Raw genomic sequence first — 21,037 nt, forward strand, 5'->3', positions numbered from 1 at the left:
TACCTTTCACTTTGTTACAGTTTGTAACATTATTTGAGATTGATACTAGGGTGTATAGCTATATTTCAGCAGAACCTAGCCCTGTTTACTCTTTTAGGCATTTTTTCTGCCGTTTGAGTTTTTACCCTTAATTTTTCAATAAAGTTGTTTATTATTTTTGAGACACCTTTTTTTGTGGGGTGGTTTGAGGGAGATCAGCCTGTTTCAAACGGGATGATCATATCCTTCATTTCCTTTTTTCCTGCTATTAGCTTACACTGTAAAACTTGTTTTCTTTGTAAAAGCACACTACAGAGACACCAGATATGAGTGGCAACTGTCAAAGTACGCTGGCAGGTTTCTGCAGGGCACACGCTGAAGGCCTGTAACACCCGCTTTAATGACACTGACTGCTATTAGCTTACACTGGAAACCTTTTTCTCTTTGTAAAAGCACGCCATAGAGACACCAGATATGAGTGGCAACTGTCAAAGTACGCTGGCAGGGTTCTGCAGGGCACACGCTGAAGGAAGGCCTGACACACCCGCTTTAAGGACACTGACTGCTATTAGCTTACACTGCAAAACTGTTTTTCTTTGTAAAAGCACGCTACAGAGACACCAGATATGAGTGGTGGCACTGGGGAAATGGGCACAGTATCCACTGAGCCTGACACAGAAGCTGGCAGACAACAAACTGCTCTTCTTCAATCTATTACAGTGAAAAATTGTTTTTTCTTTTTAAATGTCAAGCATAAGCTATTGTGAAAACAGATATTATGAGTGGTGGCACTGGGCAAATGGGCACAGTATCCACTGAGCCTGACACAGAAGCTGGTAGACAACTAACTGCTCTTCAATCTATTACAGTGAAAAATTGTTTTTTTCTTTTTAAATGTCAAGCATAAGCTATTGTGAAAACAGATATTATGAGTGGTGGCACTGGGCAAATGGGCACAGTATCCACTGAGCCTGACACAGAAGCTGGTAGACAACTAACTGCTCTTCTTCAATCTATTACAGTGAAAAACTTTGTTTGGTTTTAAATGCAAGCTTAAGCTATTGTGACACCAGATATGAGTGGTGGCACTGGGCAAATGGGCACAGTATCCACTGAGCCTGACACAGAAGCTGGCAGGCAGGTAACTGCAATTACATTACACAGAAAAAAAAAGCAGACTGATGTTCTAGCCCTAAAAATGGCTTTTTGGGGTGCTGTTCTTACAGCAGAGATCAGATGAGTCCTTCAGGATTGTAGTGGACACTGAATACCCTAGCCTAGCTATCAATTTTCCTATCTAATGAACAGCAGCTACACTTTCCCTCCTCTCAGTAAGCATGCAGCTTCAGAATGAATCTAAAATGGATGCTGGGAGGGAGCTGGGAGGGTGTGGAAGGGAGGGTCTGCTGCTGATTTGCTGGAATGTGTCTGCTGACCGTGAGGCACAGGGTCAAAGTTTGCTCAATGATGACGAATAGGGGGCGGATCAAACCGCGCATGTGTTCGCCCGCCGTGGCGAATGCGAACACGCTATGTTCCCTGGGAACTGTTCGCCGGCGAACAGTTCGGTACATCACTATATGTAAACCCTTTTCTCCCTGTTCCTTGCAACACGCCGTAGTTAGCAGTAGTTACACCTTCTTCTGTCGCTGAAAAACTTATTTAATTTTTATTGATTTTCCATTATTAGACATGGGCCACAAAAAAAAGGGATTGCAATCCACATTAATTATAAAGTGCAAAACGTGATTACATTATTTATAAATATCATCTAAGTCGAGAGCATTGTTACTTGTAGGTAAGCTCTATATCACTTATATAGCTGGGAGGGTGTGGAAGGGAGGGTCTGCTGCTGATTTGCTGGAATGTGTCTGCTGACCGTGAGGCACAGGGTCAAAGTTTGCTCAATGATGACGAATAGGGGGCGGATCGAACCGCCCATGTGATCGCCCGCGGCGGCGAACGCGAACACGCTATGTTCGCCAGGAACTATTCGCCAGCGAACAGTTCGGTACATCACTACTTATGATTTATTTAACTGTCACTAGTCTAATACTATCCTTACCTTTTTGTGTCATTTTACCCCACTCCCTCTAGCATGTAAGCTTATTGAGCAGGGCCCTCAACCCCTCTGTTCCTGTGTGTCCAACATGTCTGGTTACAACTACATGTGTGTTCGTCCATCCATTGTAAAGCGCTGCAGAATTTGTTAGCGCTATATAAATAACATAATAATAATAATAATAATAATAATAATAATAATAAATTAACAAAAATGAAGTCATGTGTGAAAAACTAAGCAAATAAAATATACGCATTTCAAATAGAATGTTTAATGATCTTTTACATACAGATAAGAAAAACTGCTGGGATTTTAACCTGAGAAAAAAAATGTAACTTGCATAACATAAATATTGATATATAAACATATAAATAAGTTGTGATCCCAGGAGATCTGGGAAGCTTATTAATGCATTTACCCCAATGAATAGCAGATCATACTCAAAGCTATAAAAGTAAAGACCATAAAGTGGATGTTATGTACAGAAGATATCTAGGATGCTATATACCATTAATCAAATACATTAGAGAACTTTGAAATATTTAATGAATAATGAATGATCCTCTTCTAACAACAATCAAAATGGTTTCCTTCTATCTTTTATCTTCAACTACGGAAATCAATGTAAGGAATGAGTGTGGTAAATGTAATTCCATTCTTGTGTACTTTTTAAAAAATACAAAATGTAAGATTATGTTTTATAAATGAAAACAAAATGTTCTCAAAAAATTGTATACTGAATACTGACATTTTTTCTTACTATATATCTCAGATATTTATCATTGGATCCCATTGATGCAGAATATGCTATTTAAAATTCACTTATGTATGTGAGGTAGCAATATAAAATATGTTATTACTCTTATGTAATTTAGGTGAATATTTGTGGAATAGTCAGAATGTATAATTTGATTAGTTGTTTTTTTTTACTAGCAAATAATCTTGTAAACTGCATGTTCCATTTTGTAAGTGTTTAAGTCTGTCTTCTACTGTTAAAAATATGCTTAGAATACAAATAGCGAATGACTAATGCTTCAGTTTAGTACTGGAACCATTGACAACTCCCCTCCCCCTCAGAAAATAAAATAAATATTACAAATAAGCATTTGCAGGTAAGTGAAGAATAGCCTGTTGTGAGCAAAAGAAATAGCCGTTTTTTTTTTTGTTTTTTTTTTATGTGAAGCTTCCAGATTCAAGGAATCATCCCAAGCACCAAATCTAACACATAAGTTGCTCTTATTTTTAATCAGAAGAAGAACCATGCTGCAAGGGTGCAGCTCACAACTATTGTTTATTTGTTTTAATTCCAGCTATTTCCCCATGTATTATTTTTGTATTTTAATGATTTTGGAATAAACCTTGTCCTTTAATAACAATTACATTTGAGCCTAGTCATCTGGCTTGAGTGACATAACTATGTGCTGACTTACTACATTGCAACATTACAGGGAATTAACAACTGTGTATCACAAAGCCTTTCAAACTGCAATCAAATACCCAGCAAGGATTTTTTTAACTGCTATTACAATATTTCTTATTGAGGTAGCAGCAAAGTCAGCAGCATCAAAGATTACTAAAGTGTATGGAGGTCATAGGTTTAAGTAAAAACACCATAAATAAATCTAAAATGTGTGTGCTACTAAAATAGAAATGATAACAGACTAAATCTTCAGCATGTGAAGTACACATATTTTTCTAATTCATATTGTACCAGTTGTCATAAGTAAATATAACTGCTATAGTATTTATTTCAATGACATTTCAATAACCTATTGAAGCATATTGTTACTAATGATCAATATATACTGATCAGCCACCACATTAAAACAGCATGCCTAATATCATGTAGGTCCTCCTTGTGCTGTCAAAGCAGCTCTGTTGCATTGAGACATAGACACCACAAGACCTTTGAACATGTCCTGTGGCATCTGGTACCAATATATTTGGCTACAGATCATTTAAGTCCTGCAAGATGTGAGGTTGGACCACTATTGATTGGATTTGTTATTCTAACACATGCCATAGATGCTCAATCAGGTAGAAATCTGGGGGAATTTGGAGGCCAAGACAACACATTGAACTCTTTGTCATTTTCCTTAAGCCATTCCTGAACAAATTTTGCAGTGTGGTGGGGTGTACTATCCTGCTGACAAAAGGCACTGCAATCAGGGAGAACTAGTGTAGTACCTTGTAGTAGTAAACTCTGGGTTTGTCTATCAGTATGATGATGCAAGAGTATCACATATAGACAGCCTTGAAGCAGTTAAAATATCACCGGCCGAGGCAGTTTCCACTTGCTTGGTGTTAATAAATATCCTGGAAGTCTGATGGAGTCTGATGGTAAGTTAGCTCCTGGGTGGTCATTTGAGTGCTGGGGGGAACTCTTAACTCCAGGTATCTTTGTGTCAGGCTGGGGATTCCCCTCTGTCTGAATTGCTGTCAATGCCGGGCGCGTGCAGGCTGAACACAGTGTGCGGTTAATAGCTGCTGTGAGGTCCTAGTTGGATGTATCTGTCATTCCTACGCGTTTCATGAGACTGTGCTCACTTCATCAGGGGAGGGTAGAATATGAGATGCTAGAGAAGGATTTTCTTATATAGGTTTTTTTTCCCCTAATTGGTTAAATACTTTCATTATACAATTAGTCTATAATACAGCAGATATTATGTATCAGTTCTCTATCATTGCTACATAGATGGAATAGATACACAGTATTTTATTTTAAACCAACAAACTTATCAATTATGCTTTGCATTTTATTTTTATTTTTTATTTATTATCCTTTATTATTTGAGAAGTTGATATCACCTAAGATATGACAAAATAAGTAAAAATATATATGCATAAAAAATTATATATAAAGCATGTAAAAATGGTTTTGCTGCATGCATAAGTGGTTAAATAGATACTGGATACATATCTTTAGTCATGAATTACTTTTTTATATAAATGCATATATATATATATATATATATATATATATATATATATATATATATATATATATATACTTTAAAATTAACTTATCAATAGAGGATCTGTTTGTTTTATCCTAATAATTATTTTATACATCTTTTGTCCTTATTTTTATTTTTTGTTTATTATTCTTTATTCTTTATTGGTTCTTATTTTTTATTTACAAGTATATTGAAAATACCAGAAGGTAAAGAATAATACCAGAATTTTGTATTTACAAATTATGTGATATTAAAAGTAGAAACCGTATAGATGTCTCAATATAAAAAAAAAAATCCATGAGATGGAGCCCAAAAATTGGACATTGTTTCATTACATATATTTGTCTCAAAGGGTACTATATAGTGTGAACATATAAAAGTTTGTGTCATTGGAAGGCTGCTAGATCCAAATCTTTATTCAGTCCACCATTGTAGAGTGTACCTAGTTTGAAAATCCAGAAGGATTCTCTCTGTCTAAGGATTTTCAGTCTGTCGCCACCTCTTTTGGTTGGTTTAATCACTTCTATTCCTTTTATTACCAGATCTTTAGGATCTCCATTGTGTGCTTCTAGAAAGTGCATAGGGACTCCATGGTTAGTCTATTTCTTTCTGATTGCCCTTATGTGTTCGCTTATTCTTGTTTTTAGTTTTCGGCATGTTCGGCCCACATATTGTCTACCACATGGGCATTCTATGAGGATATACCACATAGGACATATTACAGTTAATAAATCCATTGATTTCATATTGTTTGTCTTCATTATTATGATTGGAGGAGAAGTGGTTACTTCTAGGTTTAATAAAGGAGCAAGTCACACAATTCTTTCTCCCGCACTTATAAGTACCCTTCAACAGTATACTTTTAAAAGGTATATTGGAACATGCTTCTTGATTCCTGTATGGTAAGGTGAGTGCCACTATGTTTTTGATGGTTTATTTTTCGTGAACACTACTTTAGGTTTAGTGTCTTTGGTACACATGATCTTATCTTGGTTTATTATGGGCCAGTGTTTCCATATGATTTTTTTAAATATCATCTGAAGCAGAGTTGTATGTGGTGACAAAAATAGGAAGTACTTTTGCGTCTTTACTATTTTGAAATACTTTGTTTCTTTGTTTCGTTGACTTCTTATTTTGTAGGAGCATTCTTCTATCCATATTTCTTACTTCATTACATACCTTTTGTAAATGGCTATAATTGTAATGCTTTTGTGTAAGTTTGCTAGTGAGATTATCAAATTTAATTCTTCCAATTCTCTTGATCTACTGCAATTTCTTTTAATTCGCATACATTGGCTTTTAGGAATATTTTGTATCCATCCTTGATGGTGTGCACTTCGGGCATTTAAAAAGCCATTGCAGTCAACATTTTTCCGGTGGTTTTTAGTTTGGAGGATGTGATTTTCATCCACAAAGATATTTAGATCCAAAAAAGTAATATCAGTATTACTCACTTCAAATTGCAGGTTCATAGAGTTTGAGTTAACATGGTGTACGAATCTTAGCAAATCTTCCTTATTACCTCGCCATATTATTATGATATCATCGATGAAGCTTTTATAGAAAATTAGTTGATCTCGAAATGGGTTATTATTCCAAAGGTATTGGTGCTCCCACCATCCCATGGTTAAATTAGCATGTGATGGAGCTAATTTTGTCCCCATGGCTGTTCCGGTTGAGCTAATTTTGTCCCCAGTGATTTTAATGCTGTAATATAGATGTTGCTCAATTATAAAAAGGGAAATAATTTCATCCTTTCTAGAAAGATATATCAGCCTTTGGTCTTGTAGTTTGTTATGATGTCTCCTGAATCTTTTAACATATTTTTGTCCTGTAATACATGATTAACAAATATATATATCTATATATCAGAAATGTACAAAGAAAAATAGAGGCTGCGCCACAGGGGATAATGGGATATAGTCAATATGGGAAAGTTCAAAGGTATTAAAAAGAAGCTTCAAGTTCACATGAAATGGTGTCTTGATAATATGTTCAGCAGCAGGTGTGGATCCATGAGGCTTGGGGATGGTATTAGTTGTCGGTCTCTCCGATTATCAGTGCTATAAAATGGAGACAGGGAGAGGGGAAAAAGCCAAATAGTGCAATTTATCGTATATAAAGTGGTGATAGTGAAAATAATGATAATGCACCCACATTTGGCAGAGCTATGGCCAGCTCTAGCATCTAGCGCTTGTAGTGGTACAATCCCCACTTCGGGATATAATGTAGATATCTTCAGTCTTGGCTTAACTGGAGCTCAAATGATAATAAAAAATAAAAGGCAACAATAGTGCTCTCAATAAAATAAAACCAGATGTAAAAAGATATATAAAATATACTTATACAGCATAGAGCAGGCTGACCGTGACTGCGTGGTATGATCTCCACCTAGGATATCTTTAGAGTGATATAAAAAAGCCAGGTAATAAAATATAAAATAAATTAGTATAAAGGAAAATTGGCACAAACCTAGATATATTTGTCCAAAAAACGCTTTTCCTTCATTACAATAAAGAGTAAAAACATCCAATAACGCGTTTCACCGTTGTGGCTTTCTCAAATGGAGCAGCCTCAATTTTTCTTTGTACATTTCTGTTGTTTATACAAAGGATGAGTTGGATTCCCTTTTGCTGTGGTTGCTGCCTACCCACTGTTATATTACCCCTACCCTTCTTCTGTATATATCTATATATGTATGTATCTAATACTTTAAAGTAATATCTTTTTTTATTTTTATTTTTTTACATAGGAACGTTCTGAAGTTATTCTCAATTACACCAAAATTACAGAAGTTTGGTTAACAGGCTTACAAAATGGACCAGAAGTCAGGATAGTTCTGTTTTCATTGTTTCTTTTATTGTATATTATGATCCTATTGGGGAATTCGCTTATTATATCTTTAGTTGCATCAACACAGCATCTACACTCCCCAATGTATATATTTCTTTGTAGTTTATCCTTGTCAGAAATTCTGTTTACAACAAACTTGATACCAATGCTTTTACATATCCTAATGTTAAATGGATCCACAATGGATTTTAATAACTGTCTGGTACAGTATTATATGTGTGCTTCTCTAGGAATAACTGAATGTTTTCTTTTTGCAGTGATGTCATATGATCGTTATACAGCTATATGTAACCCTCTGCATTATGCTTCAATCATGAACATAAGGTTCTGCCAAAAATTGATCTTCTGTTCATGGGCAGGTGGTTTCATTAGCATGATAACTACATTAGTTTTGATTTGCCAGTTAGACTTTTGTGGGCCTAATATTATTGATCATTTCTTCTGTGATTTTGCTCCACTTGTAAATCTCTCTTGTTCAGATAATTTTGCAGTAAACTTTGAGACATTTCTAACATCCTGTTTAGTTACCATATTTCCAGTTGGATTTATCATTGGCACATATGTGTGTATCCTAAACACAAGCATTAAGATTGTGTCATCTACTGGAAGACATAAAACCTTTTCCACTTGTGGTTCCCATTTGACATCTGTATGTGCTTATTATGGAACGCTAATTATTATTTATGTATTGCCTGTTAAAGACCTCTCAAAATCAGTTAATAAGGTTTTATCCCTTATTTATACTATAGTTACTCCTTTGTTGAACCCAATCATATATAGTCTGAGGAATAATGAGATCAAATTAGGGTTGCGCAAGTTTTTATAAGTAATATTTGAATATATATGTAACTAGTGATGTCGCAAACACAAATTTTTCGGTTCGCGAATGGCGAATGGGAACTTCCGCAAACGTTCGCGAACCGGCGAACTGGGCGAACCGCCATTGACTTCAATGGGCCGGCGAATTTTAAAACCCACAGGGACTCTTTCTGGCCACAAAAGTGATGGAAAAGTTGTTTCAAGGGGACTAACACCTGGACTGTGGCATGCCGGAGGGGGAACCATGGCAAAACTCCCATGGAAAATTACACAGTTGATGCAGAGTCTGGTTTTAATTCATAAAGGGCATAAATCACCTAACATTCCTAAATCACAATGGATATGGATTGACACCTGACATATGACATATTGACACCTTGACATATGGATTGACACCTGTCCTCAGAGACCCTGATCACACTGACACAGAGCAGAATAGGGACTGTTCCCCCTACATAGGGTCACTTGGCAGATATGGATTGACACCTGTCCTCAGGGACCCTGATACACACTGACACAGAGCAGAATAGGGACTGTTCCCCCTACAGAGGGTCACTTGGCAGATATGGATTGACACCTATCCTAAGGATCCCTGATACACACTGACACAGAGCAGAATAGGGACTGTTCCCCCTACATAGGGTCACTTGGCAGATATGGATTGACACCTATCCTAAGGATCCCTGGTACACACTGACACAGAGCAGAATATGGACTGTTCCTCCTACACAGGGTCACTTGGCAGATATGGATTGACACCTATCCTAAGGATCCCTGATACACACTGACACAGAGCAGAATAGAGACTGTTCCCCCTACATAGGGTCACTTGGCAGATATGGATTGACACCTTTACTCAGAGACCATGATACACACTGACACAGAGCAGAATAGAGACTGTTCCCCCTATATAGGGTAACTTGGCAGATATGGATTGACACCTTTACTCAGAGACCATGATACACACTGACAAAGAGCAGAATAGAGACTGTTCCCCCTGCATAGGGTCACTTTGCAGATATGGATTGACACCTATCCTAAGGATCCCTGATAAACACTGACACAGAGCAGAATAGAGACTGTTCCCCCTACATAGGGTCACTTGGCAGATATGGATTGACACCTGTCCTCAGAGACCTAATTGTGTAATAATGGTAATACTATTACCTATTATATAATATTGGCAGGGGCAAGGAAATTCCCTCTAAATAGATGGGTATAGGCAGAGAGTATGGAGACCTGAGTGATAAAGTGTCAATAAGGTGATATAAAGTTAAATTTATCACAGACACACAGCCACCCTTTCTCTTAGCTAATTTCCAGAAATGCTGGATAGGTAGAAGGGATATACAGACTCAGAGAGGTCTAAGAAGAATCCTCTAAACAAGCCCTAATCTCCTTAAACACCTTCAAGGATGTTCTAAGCTAAAGCTCAATCTAAACGTGACAGCCTGATTTCCCATCACAGATGCTGGCTAGGAATAACAGTGTGCAAGATAAAGAGTGGGTCTAAGTGCCCATAGTGCAGTAAAGTGTCCCTAGTGAAGTGAAAAAGAGAATAACAAGCTGGCGCCCAAGAGAATAACGAGCTGGCGCCCTATCAGGGGACGTGTATATGGCATCGATTTTAGGAGCCGGGAGATGGAAAAAGATGCTTGGTCGGTCCTCCTGCTTCAAATTTGGGGCACTGCGCGTGAAATCTAATGTGCCACCAGATAGGAGTGGTGTGTTAAGTAGTACTATTCCTATCAGTTTAACCCCCGCTTATGTGCCTTTTTTTTGGTTTGGTTTTTGAAGCCACAGTGCAGCACCAGAGGGCCGAAAAATTAGGCATGTACACATGACTGAAAAATTAGGTATCGTTGCAGCCGCTGCTGTAGCAGCGGCCATAAAAATTGATGTTTGTTTCCCAGGCAGAAAGTGCCCTAAAATATTGCGGCTTCAACCCTAGTTGGTGGCGGATAAGTCACGCAAGTCAACCAGCATTCAGAGCTAAAATACAGCAGCGTGTGGACCATTTTTAGCCCAAGGCAGCTCATCTCATTAGGCCTTTTTTAGTTGAATGTATCGCCCAGTGTCAGTCCCTTCGGGATCCATCCCTCATTCATCTTAATAAAAGGTAATCTAGACTTTTTTGACCTAGGCGACTTCTCTTCTCAGTGACAATACCTCCTGCTGCACTGAAGGTCCTTTCTGACAGGACACTTGAAGCAGGGCAGGCCAGAAGTTCTATCGCAAATTGGGATAGCTCAGGACACAGGTCAAGCCTGCACACCCCGTAGTGAAGGAGTTCATCGCTCCTTAGAGTGTTGATATCTGCAGTTAAGGCAAGGTAGTCTGCTACCTGTCGGTCGAGTCGTTCTCTGAGGGTGGACCCCGAAGGGCTGTGGCGATGCGTAGGACTTAAAAAGCTCTGCATGTCCTCCATCAACAACACGTCTTTAAAGCGTCCTGTCCTTGCCGGCGTGGTTGTGGGAGGAGGATGACTTTCACCTCTTCCCCTGTTAGATTCCCGTTGTGCTGTGACATCACCCTTATTCGCTGTGTAAAGCATACTTTTTAATTTATTTTGCAAATGCTGCATCCTTTCCGACTTGTTGTAATTCGGTAACATTTCCGCCACTTTCTGCTTATACCGGGGGTCTAATAGCGTAGACACCCAGTACAGGTCATTCTCCTTCAGCCTTTTTATACGAGGGTCCCTCAACAGGCACGACAGCATGAAAGACCCCATTTGCACAAGGTTGGATGCCGAGCTACTAATTTCCCGTTCCTCCTCCTCAGTGATCTCAATGAAGGTATGTTCTTCCCCCCAGCCACGTACATAACCACGGGTACCAGATAGGTGACAACGAGCACCCTGGGATTCCTGTTGTGGTTGGTCTTCCTCCTCCTCAAAGCCACATTCCTCCTCTGACTCCTCTTCCTCACAATCTTCTTCCAGCATTGCCGCAGGTCCAGCAAGCGATGCTGAAAAGGCTGTTTCTGGTGGTGATGGTGACCACAACTCTTCCTCTTCACGCTCATCTATGGCCTGATCAGCACTCTTTGCAGGGCACGCTCCAGGAAGAAAACAAATGGTATGATGCCGCTGATGGTGCCTTCGGTGTGACTGACTAGGTTTGTCACCTCCTCAAAAGGACGCATGAGCCTACAGGCATTGCGCATGAGCGTCCAGTAACGTGGCAAAAAAATTCCCAGCTCCCCAGAGGCTGTCCTAGCACCCCGGTCATACAAATATTAATTAACGGTTTTTTCTTGTTGGAGCAGGCGGTCGAACATTAGGAGTGTTGAATTCCAACGTGTCGGGCTGTCGCAAATCAAGTGCCTCACTGGCATGTTGTTTCACCGCTGGATATCTGCAAAGTGCGCCATGGCCGTGTAGGAATGCCTGAAATGGCCACCCACTTTCCTGGCCTGCTTCAGGACGTCCTGTAAGCCTGTGTACTTATGCACAAAGCATTGTATGATCAGATTACACACATGTGCCATGCACGGCACATGTGTCAACTTGCCCAACTTCAATGCCACCAACAAATTTGTTCCATTGTCACAAACCACTTTGCCAATATCCAGTTGCTGCGGAGTCAGCCACTTTTCCACCTGTGCGTTCAGGGCGGACAGGAGTGCTTGTCCGGTGTGACTCTCTACTTTCAAGCAAGTCAAACCCAAGACGGCGTGATACTGCCGTATCCGGGATGTGGAATAGTACCTGGGGAGCTGGGGGGTGCCGTTGATGTGGAGCAAGACGCAACAGCAGTAGACGACTCAGCCGAGGAGGTTATGCAAGAGGATGGAGTAGGAGGAGTAGAGGAGGTGGCAGCAGGCCTGCCTGCAAGTCGTGGTGTTGTCGCCAACTCCTCTGCAGAGCCACGCATTCCATGCTTGGCAGCCGTCAGCAGGTTTACCCAATGCGCAGTGTAGGTGATATACCTGCCCTGACCATGCTTTGCAGACCAGGTATCAGTGGTCAGATGGACCCTTGCCCCAACACTGTGTGCCAGACATGCCATTACTTCCTTTTGCACAATCGAGTACAGGTTGGGGATTGCCTTTTGTGAAAAGAAATTTCGGCCGGGTACCTTCCACTGCGGTGTCCCAGTAGCTACAAATTTTTTGAACGCCTCAGACACCACCAGCTTGTATGGTAAAAGCTGGCGGGCTAATAGTTCGGACAAGCAAGCTGTCAGACGCTGGGCAAGGGGGTGACTTTCTGACATTGACTTCTTACGCTCAAACATGTCCTTGACAGACACCTGACTGTGGGCATATGAGCGGGAACTGCTCAAGGCGAGAGACGGAGTGGCGGATGGTTGAGAGGGGACAAGGAGGACAGCAGTGGTTGACATGGCTGAAGATTCTGGACCAAGAGGAGGATGGCGGCTTTGAGTTTGCATGCTGCTTGTACTCATGTGTTGATCCCATAGGCGTTTGTGATGTGCGATCATGTGCCTCCGCAAAGCAATTGTACCTAGGTGGGTGTTGGACTTCCCACGACTCAGTTTCTTTTGGCTCAGGTTGCAAATAGCATCGCTGTTGTCAGAGGCAGACACACAAAAAAATGCCACACTGCTGAGCTCTGCAATGACGGCATTCTGGTGGTGGACACAGCATGCGTTGATTGGCGTGCTGTTGGGCTGACCCCGGGTGCTGATGTATGCTGTCTGACTGTGCCACTAGCTCCTTGCGATGACCTCCCCCTGCTTCCAACTCGTCTCCTCCTCCTCCTCCTCTCTGTCTCCCCATCTGAACTTTCGTCCTGTTCTAAACCGTGTCCATGCTAAACAGCAATCAAATATATAAAACAATCATAAAGTACAATTACATCAATAAAAGTCCAGTGTCTTTGAATCTTCTTATATAGGTCCTCGATCCCATTCCGCGCCAAAAAACGCCAATCTGTGAGTCCCATCGCAGCTGTTGTGTGTCTTCTCAAAATTCAGGTCCGTCTGTGGACTTCCGTGTTGCCGCTGTGGAACGCACGTGCGTTCCATCCATCCGGAAATGATCTTCTCTTTGAGACGCATACACGGATACGTCATCTTTCCGCAGCTGGAACGCACATGCGTTCCACCTCGGCCATAGCCGAGAAATAAAATACCGATGGAGAAAAGAAATTGTGTGTCAGTTTACACCGGGTACAATACTTAACATAGATCAACATAAATCAAATACATAAATATATGTCCCCTTCATTCAGCATTGATAGATATATTTAGTAGGATTATGATGATTGAATAAATAAAGTATCCATACAAAGTTGGTGGAAGTATTTAGAGAGAGGGATACTGGAATACACAAACCACAATAATAGGGGGTAATAATAATACAAAAATGTATTAAAAAATTAAATAATACTCAAAAATACAAAAAATATATAAAAAAATATATATAAAACATATATACAAATGGGGTATGTTCAAAGAAAACAAATTAAATCGAAATCCACATTCAACCCATAGGGTTGAAGTGTTTTAAGTTTGTGAATCCATTGTCATGAGACTGAGACAGAGAGAGGGATACTGGATTCACAAACTTAAAAATAAGTTGCTTTACAAATCCTGCAACCATCTTTGATGAGCGTTTTTTCTTCTAACTGTCTGTAAGTTTTTCCATTAAATGTGAATTTTTATTTAATTAAGATTTCACACTATGTCCAGTTCTTCTTTTCCACATGTACTCCTGAGGAATCATATTCCAGGATTTAAAGAAATTTGATGGGCTTGAAATACTGCTTCATCTTGTGAGTGTATTATATATACAGCAGGGACATACACACTAAACAGTGTTACCCTATGAGCGTTCTCTGCTTTTATTTTATCTAGGCGTATCTTGTTTTTCATATTGATTTGTGAGGATCCGAGGAATCCTTTGTTACAGCCTAGACCTAAAGGGAAGTAATCCATCCATCCTTCCTTTTTCACTTTATTGCTGCACCTGGGTGGTCTTTTCTGTCTATATATGCAAAATTATATTAATAAGATCCATTTTCAACAAACTAGCATTGCACTGGGGAAACGTAAGGCTACATCTTACTCAATGGGCAATAAAGCAACAAAGTTTCTATCACAGAAATTGCATAATAAACAAGCACAATCTAGAATCCCATTCTTACTGTCTAAATCTGGACAAAAGATATGTCAACCTACCCAGGTATGCAATGAATTTACAAGTTATAAAACATTATACAACCTGAAAGATCAGAAAAATACATCACAACCAGCTTCAGCCACAATACGACAGTACTTAGATAAACTGGACTTAACCAAGATTCAAGAATCAATCAACACAGCTGACAGCATCCATTACCATGGAAGAAGTAATAAATCTCATAAATGAAATGCTTAAAGGAAAAGCACCAGGTCCTGACGGATTTACGGATATATATTATACTACATTTAAATATCTATTGGCCACATCTCTTACTCACTTTTTTAATGAAGGAACTAAAAAAGGATCTTTCCCAACTGAATTCTTATCAGCACAAGTCATTACTATCCCAAAACCAGGGAAACCCCCAACAGTATGTCAAAATTTTCGTCCTATTTCATTACTGAACATAGATGCCAAAATATACACAAAAGTGTATGCAGAAAGACTTAAAGCTATTTTACCAACCTTAATTCATACAGATCAGGTGGGATTCGTATCAGGCAGACAAGGGATAGATAATACAAGATAATACGATGCCCGAACCTGTTCCTGAGCCAGTACCTGCTCCTGCTGATGTAGTGCATATGACACCACCAAAGCGTTATAGTGGTGATCCGTCATTATGTCGTCGTTTCCTCAACCAAATTGATATCCATTTAGTAATGAATCCTCATTCCTATCCCACTGATAGAGCCAAGATTGCTTTCCTTATTAACCATCTATCCGGGAAAGCTTTAGCATGGGCTAATCCCATATGGGAAAATACGTCCCCTACATCCTTTGCTGAGTTTTTGACAGCCTTCAAACGTACTTTCGATCTACCCAGTAGGGTTGCTTCTGCTGGCAAAGCTCTGCTTAGGGTTCGACAAGGGAACGGATCGGTAGCAGATTACACTATTGAATTCTGCACCTTAGCAGCTGCAGTGGTTTGGAATAATGACGCTCTCGTAACGGCCTTTCAGGAGGGTTTGGCTGCTTACATCCTGGACAAGATAACGTCCAGGGAATTGCCTGTCCTTCTGGATGATCTTATTGATTATATCATCCGTATTGATAATCGTATTAGAGAGAGACGTAGTCAGAGGCGTATGTATACACAGATGTTACCTGCTTTACCCAATACTACACTACTAGCATTACCCCCTTCTAGCCAACCTCCCCCTGAACCCATGCAATTTCGTGCTACTGGGTTAACTGAGGTTGAAAAATCATATCGAAGAAGGGAAGGGTTATGTCTTTACTGTGGGAAGAGGGGACATCTTCTAAGAACCTGCCCTGAATTGCTGGGAAAACTTCAGCAGCTAAGGCCTATAGAGGGGTCGGCCTCGGGTGTTGTGCCGTTTTGCCCTCACGTCCCCATTGCTAGACCGTTTATTACAGTTACCCTTTTTGTTAGAAATACTACTGTGATTACTAAAGCCTTGATAGATTCAGGAGCTGCGGACAATCTTATGGATGAGAGTTTTGCTAAAACCGCATCTTTGACACTGATCCAAATGGTCACACCCTTGGCCGTGGAGGCCATAGACGGTAGACCACTGGAGAAACCTCTGGTGAACCATGAGACCCAAGAACTGGTTATGTCTGTGGGTGCCTTGCACAAGGAAAGATTGTCCTTTCAAATAATCGACTCTCCTACAGCCTCTATCGTTTTGGGCTTCCCCTGGTTAGTTAAACACAACCCAATGATTGATTGGGGTTGTTTGGAGATTCTCTCCTGGGGGAAGTCTTGTCAAAGAGATTGTATGACTCGTGTTTGTCCTGTTAGCTTGCTTAATGTGCCCACAGCCAAACCACTTTCTGTTTCTGTCCCTCCTGTGTATGCAGACCTAGCAAAGGTTTTTGAAAAAAGGGAGGCAGATAAACTGCCCCCGCACCGTGAATATGATTGTGCCATAAACCTCTTACCTGGTACTATGCCACCTAGGGGTAAGGTATATCCTCTTTCCGAAAAAGAGAACCAGGTCATGGAGGAGTACATACAGGATGCCTTAAGTAAAGGTTTTATCAGAAGGTCCTCCTCTCCTGCTGGGGCTGGTTTCTTTTTAGTTGCCAAAAAGGAGGGTGACCTAAGGCCATGTATAGACTACAGGGGTCTGAACAATATAACGATTAAAAACGCCTACCCTATCCCCCTCATCACTGAGTTGTTTGACCGTGTTAAAGGTTCTAAGTACTTCACTAAATTAGTCCACAGGGGGGCTTATAACCTTGTCCGTATAAAGGAGAATGACGAGTGGAAGACAGCGTTCAATATGCGTAGTGGGCATTACGAATATCTAGTCATGCCTTTTGGACTGTGTAATGCTCCTGCTGTGTTTCAGGACCTCATAAATAATGTCCTTAGGGATCTATTGCATGTCTGTGCCGTGGTGTACCTTGACGACATACTTGTATATTCTCCTGATTTGAAGTCACATCATAATCATGTTAGGATGGTGCTTAAAAAGTTATTACTGAACGGACTTTATTGTAAGTTAGAAAAATGTTTGTTCGATCAGAACTCTGTGCAATTCCTAGGATATTTAATTTCTGAACAGGGTTTCAGTATGGATCCTGCTAAATTGGAAGCCATACTGTCCTGGTCACTTCCCCAAGGACTTAAGGCTATCCAGCGTTTTATAGGATTTGCTAACTATTATAGGAAATTTATAAAACACTTTTCACCACTTATCTCCCCTATAACGAAGCTGACTAAAAAAGGTCTACACCCTAGGGTTTGGACTCCTGAAGCCCTTAAGGCCTTCGAACTCTCAAGAAGGCATTTGCCTCTGCTCCAGTGTTACACCACCCTAATCCTTCTCTTCCCTTTGTTATGGAAGTAGACGCTTCTGAATCGGGTGTGGGAGCAGTACTGTCACAGAGGTTATCGTATGACGAACCCCTCCATCCCTGTTGTTATTTTTCAAAAAAGGTTGTCTGATCCAGAAAAGAATTACGATGTTGGGAACAGGGAACTATTAGCTATTGTGTTAGCTTTTAAAGAATGGAGGTACTTATTAGAGGGTTCTAGACACAAAATTATGGTTATAACAGATCATAAGAACCTCTCCTATATAGCTGATGCTAGAAGGTTGTCCGCCCGGCAGGCTAGATGGTCTCTATTTCTTTCACGCTTCCAATACGTTATTACCTATAGACCTGGTTGCCGTAATGCCAAAGCTGACGCTATCTCTCGACAGTATGAACCTTTAGAATTTGTTAACCCAACTCCTGAACCTATTGTACCTGCGTCTAGGATAATAGCTGCTACCCGTTTGGTTGTTTCGTCTCCTTTCCTTGATAATATTAAGACATACCAAACCCAAGCACCCCCTGAGACGCCTGTTGGTAAACTATACGTTAAAGTCAATGACAGAAAAAATGTGTTAACTTTACTTCACACCGCCAAAACTGCTGGTCATCCGGGGGTTACCAAGACTTATAAGGGCCTCCTTCAACAGTTCTGGTGGCCTTCACTTAAGCAAGATGTAGTGGATTTTGTACAGGCTTGTCTGGTCTGTACGCAGTGTAAGTCCCCTAATGTGAGACCCCAGGGTCTACTGATGCCTCTATCTATACCCAAGAAACCATGGACCCACTTATCCATGGATTTTATTGTAGACCTTCCTCCTTCTGATGGTCAGACAGTGATATTGACTGTGACGGATAGGTTCTCTAAAATGGCGCACTTTATTCCGCTTAAGAAACTGCCTTCTGCGATTCAGCTTGCTCAGGTGTTTGCCAAGGATGTGTTCCGCTTGCATGGGGTACCTCAGGATATCGTATATGACAGGGGCCCTCAATTTGTCTCTCGCTTTTGGCTGGGCTTTTGTGCTGAGATGGGGGTCTCCTTGTCGTTCACTTCCTCCTATCACCGGCAATCTAATAGTGCAGCCGAACGTGCTAATCAGTCTGTGTATTTGTATTTGCGCTGCTTCATTAATGCGCACCGGGACGACTTGTCTCGCCTCCTTCCGTGGGCTGAATTTGCCAGGAATACGGTGTCTCATTCGTCAACTGGCTTAAGTCCTTTTGAGGTTGCTTATGGGTTCCAGCCTTCTGTCCTTCCCGGTGCGTTCTCCGACAAGGGAATGCCCGCCTTGGACCAGCACCTCGCCTCTTTGCGGAAGATGTGGGATCAGGTCCATATTGCGCTGTCTCGTTCAGCAGCTGCTCAGAAGAAGTTTGCTGATCGCCGTAGGGTTGCGCCCCCTTCTTATGCTCCGGGTGATAGGGTATGGTTGTCCTCCAGGAACCTCCGTCTCATGGTTCTCTCGATGAAGTTTGCTCCCAGATTTCTTGGTCCCTACAAGGTGTTACATAAAACACAAAAACAGAAATGAAAAGGGTGCGCCTAACTTACATAAAAATAATATAAAACATAAGTAATAATAAAAATAATAGTCCAAAGTCCTACAATAAGTCTGAAGTGGTAAGTTCCACAAAGTATGGAGGATGCTTGGGGATGATGTCAGTCTTTACGCCTATGCACTTGTAGTTCGGTGATGATATGTGAAGATAAAAACAGGAAAACGAAACTCCCAATGGTACAGTATGTCAGCAAGGTGAAAGGGGATAAAATAGTGATAATGAAAATTACTCACAATTTTCAGAGCTAAAATCCAGCTCTGATATTATATGCGTGAAGTGGAATGATCCCCACTCAAGGATATATAGGATGACGCTGGTCAGCAAGTAGTGCAGGTGAAAAGTCCAGCGATGATCCGGCTCGGCCGATAATAAGAGAAAATAAAATATAGTGCTCTCTGTATGGCAGATAAAAATGCTAAAATAAAATAAAAATATACTCACAGTATATAGAGCAGGCTGAACTGCTCGGTGTAAGCGTATGGGTGGTATAATCCCCACCTATGGATTCTTTGCACTATTGCGTGGGTTATAAAATATAAGTATGGTCAGGTTAAAAAGGTAAAAAAGATATTAAAGGAATATGGCAAACAAGATATTTTGGTGCCAAAAATTCCTTTATTACAAATATAAAATATAAAATGTAAAGTATCTAGACGCGTTTCGCCTAAAAAGGCTTCTTCAAGTAGATAATAGAGAACATAACCTGACATACATGAACTTATATAGGGTACAATAGTAATAGTAAAATTTGAATATCCCGCCAAAATGGCGTCATTACCATAATTAGCATAAAACATAAAATATAATAAAAGTGATTTTTAAACATAATAGATTAAAATATTATGAGAGGCCAATCTTATGAGGCCAGAAAGAACAGAAAACGAGGCTTTAATACTGTAAAAAATGATATAATTAGAACGAATTCGGAAATTTGCATAAAAAAATAAAAGTGACTTTTACGAATATAAGGGTGACGCTATACCCCAAGCTAAGTGAATGGTACTGTTGGTTTATAAAAACGAAGCTTATAGCTTGATAAATTGGTAAAAGAAAACGGGTCACGTGACGCGCGACTAGAATACTTCCGCGTCACGTGACCTGTGCGTTCCAAGCAAGTGGAACGCATATGTGTCGGCTGAATAGCCGACCAGAAAACGAAAGTGTTTAAATGAATCAGCATACTCCCTGGAGCGGGTAATGAAGATATAAACAGGGAGGGTTAAAAAAAAAAAAACTGAAGCACAATGTGGAAAATTATTATTATAAACATATCTGATAGGGGTTAGCATCAGATAGATGGATCTTGGGGAAGATTAGCTAAACTGTGATAGGCAAAGTATATAAAAACCATAATAAAGATAATAATATTATATGGAATATAGTGTGTACATACTGAAATAAATAATATGTATGCAGATAAACAACAAATATTAATTGGAATGAGAAATAGAATAAAATATGTTAAAAATATAGTAAAAAAGTTATTGTTACTTTGTAGTAAAAAAGTTATTGTTACTATCATTAATTATAAAAAAGTTTTTTTTTTTTTTTTAAAAATAATATTTTTTTATAAAAAATTAAAAAGGTCAAAGTCTATATTGAGACCTTTCGGAGTAAGGGTTTTAAGGTTATAAACCCACTCCATTTCTTTTTTTCCCAGAATCTTTTTAATGTCGCCTCCTCTCCATGGGACATTACATATATCTATACCTATGCATTTTAAAAGTTTTGGATTTTTATCATGCTTCAGAAAATGCTTGGATACCGAATGATTTTCATAGCCCTTTGCAATATTGCGACAATGTTCGGCCAGTCTTGTTTTTAGATCTCCAGTGGTCATACCTACATATTGTAAGCCACA

The 21,037-nt window shown here is 39.9% G+C and overlaps 1 protein-coding gene across 1 annotated transcript; it reads left to right on the forward strand.

The window, feature by feature from the left end:
• The first annotated feature begins 8,032 nt into the window (after positions 1-8,032).
• Positions 8,033-8,677, forward strand: LOC134612063 (olfactory receptor 11H4-like). The gene has a single exon (XM_063456443.1). It carries the CDS (start codon positions 8,033-8,035, stop codon positions 8,675-8,677), a length of 645 nt encoding a protein of 214 aa, XP_063312513.1.
• The last annotated feature ends 12,360 nt before the right edge of the window (positions 8,678-21,037 follow it).

The sequence above is a fragment of the Pelobates fuscus genome, chromosome 5 (genome assembly GCF_036172605.1).
Source record: "Pelobates fuscus isolate aPelFus1 chromosome 5, aPelFus1.pri, whole genome shotgun sequence".
Taxonomy (NCBI): domain Eukaryota; kingdom Metazoa; phylum Chordata; class Amphibia; order Anura; family Pelobatidae; genus Pelobates; species Pelobates fuscus.

Bases quoted from the DNA above. Each gene is read 5' to 3' on its own strand.
- LOC134612063 (XM_063456443.1), top strand. From the start codon at position 8,033: ATGGATTTTAATAACTGTCTGGTACAGTATTATATGTGTGCTTCTCTA.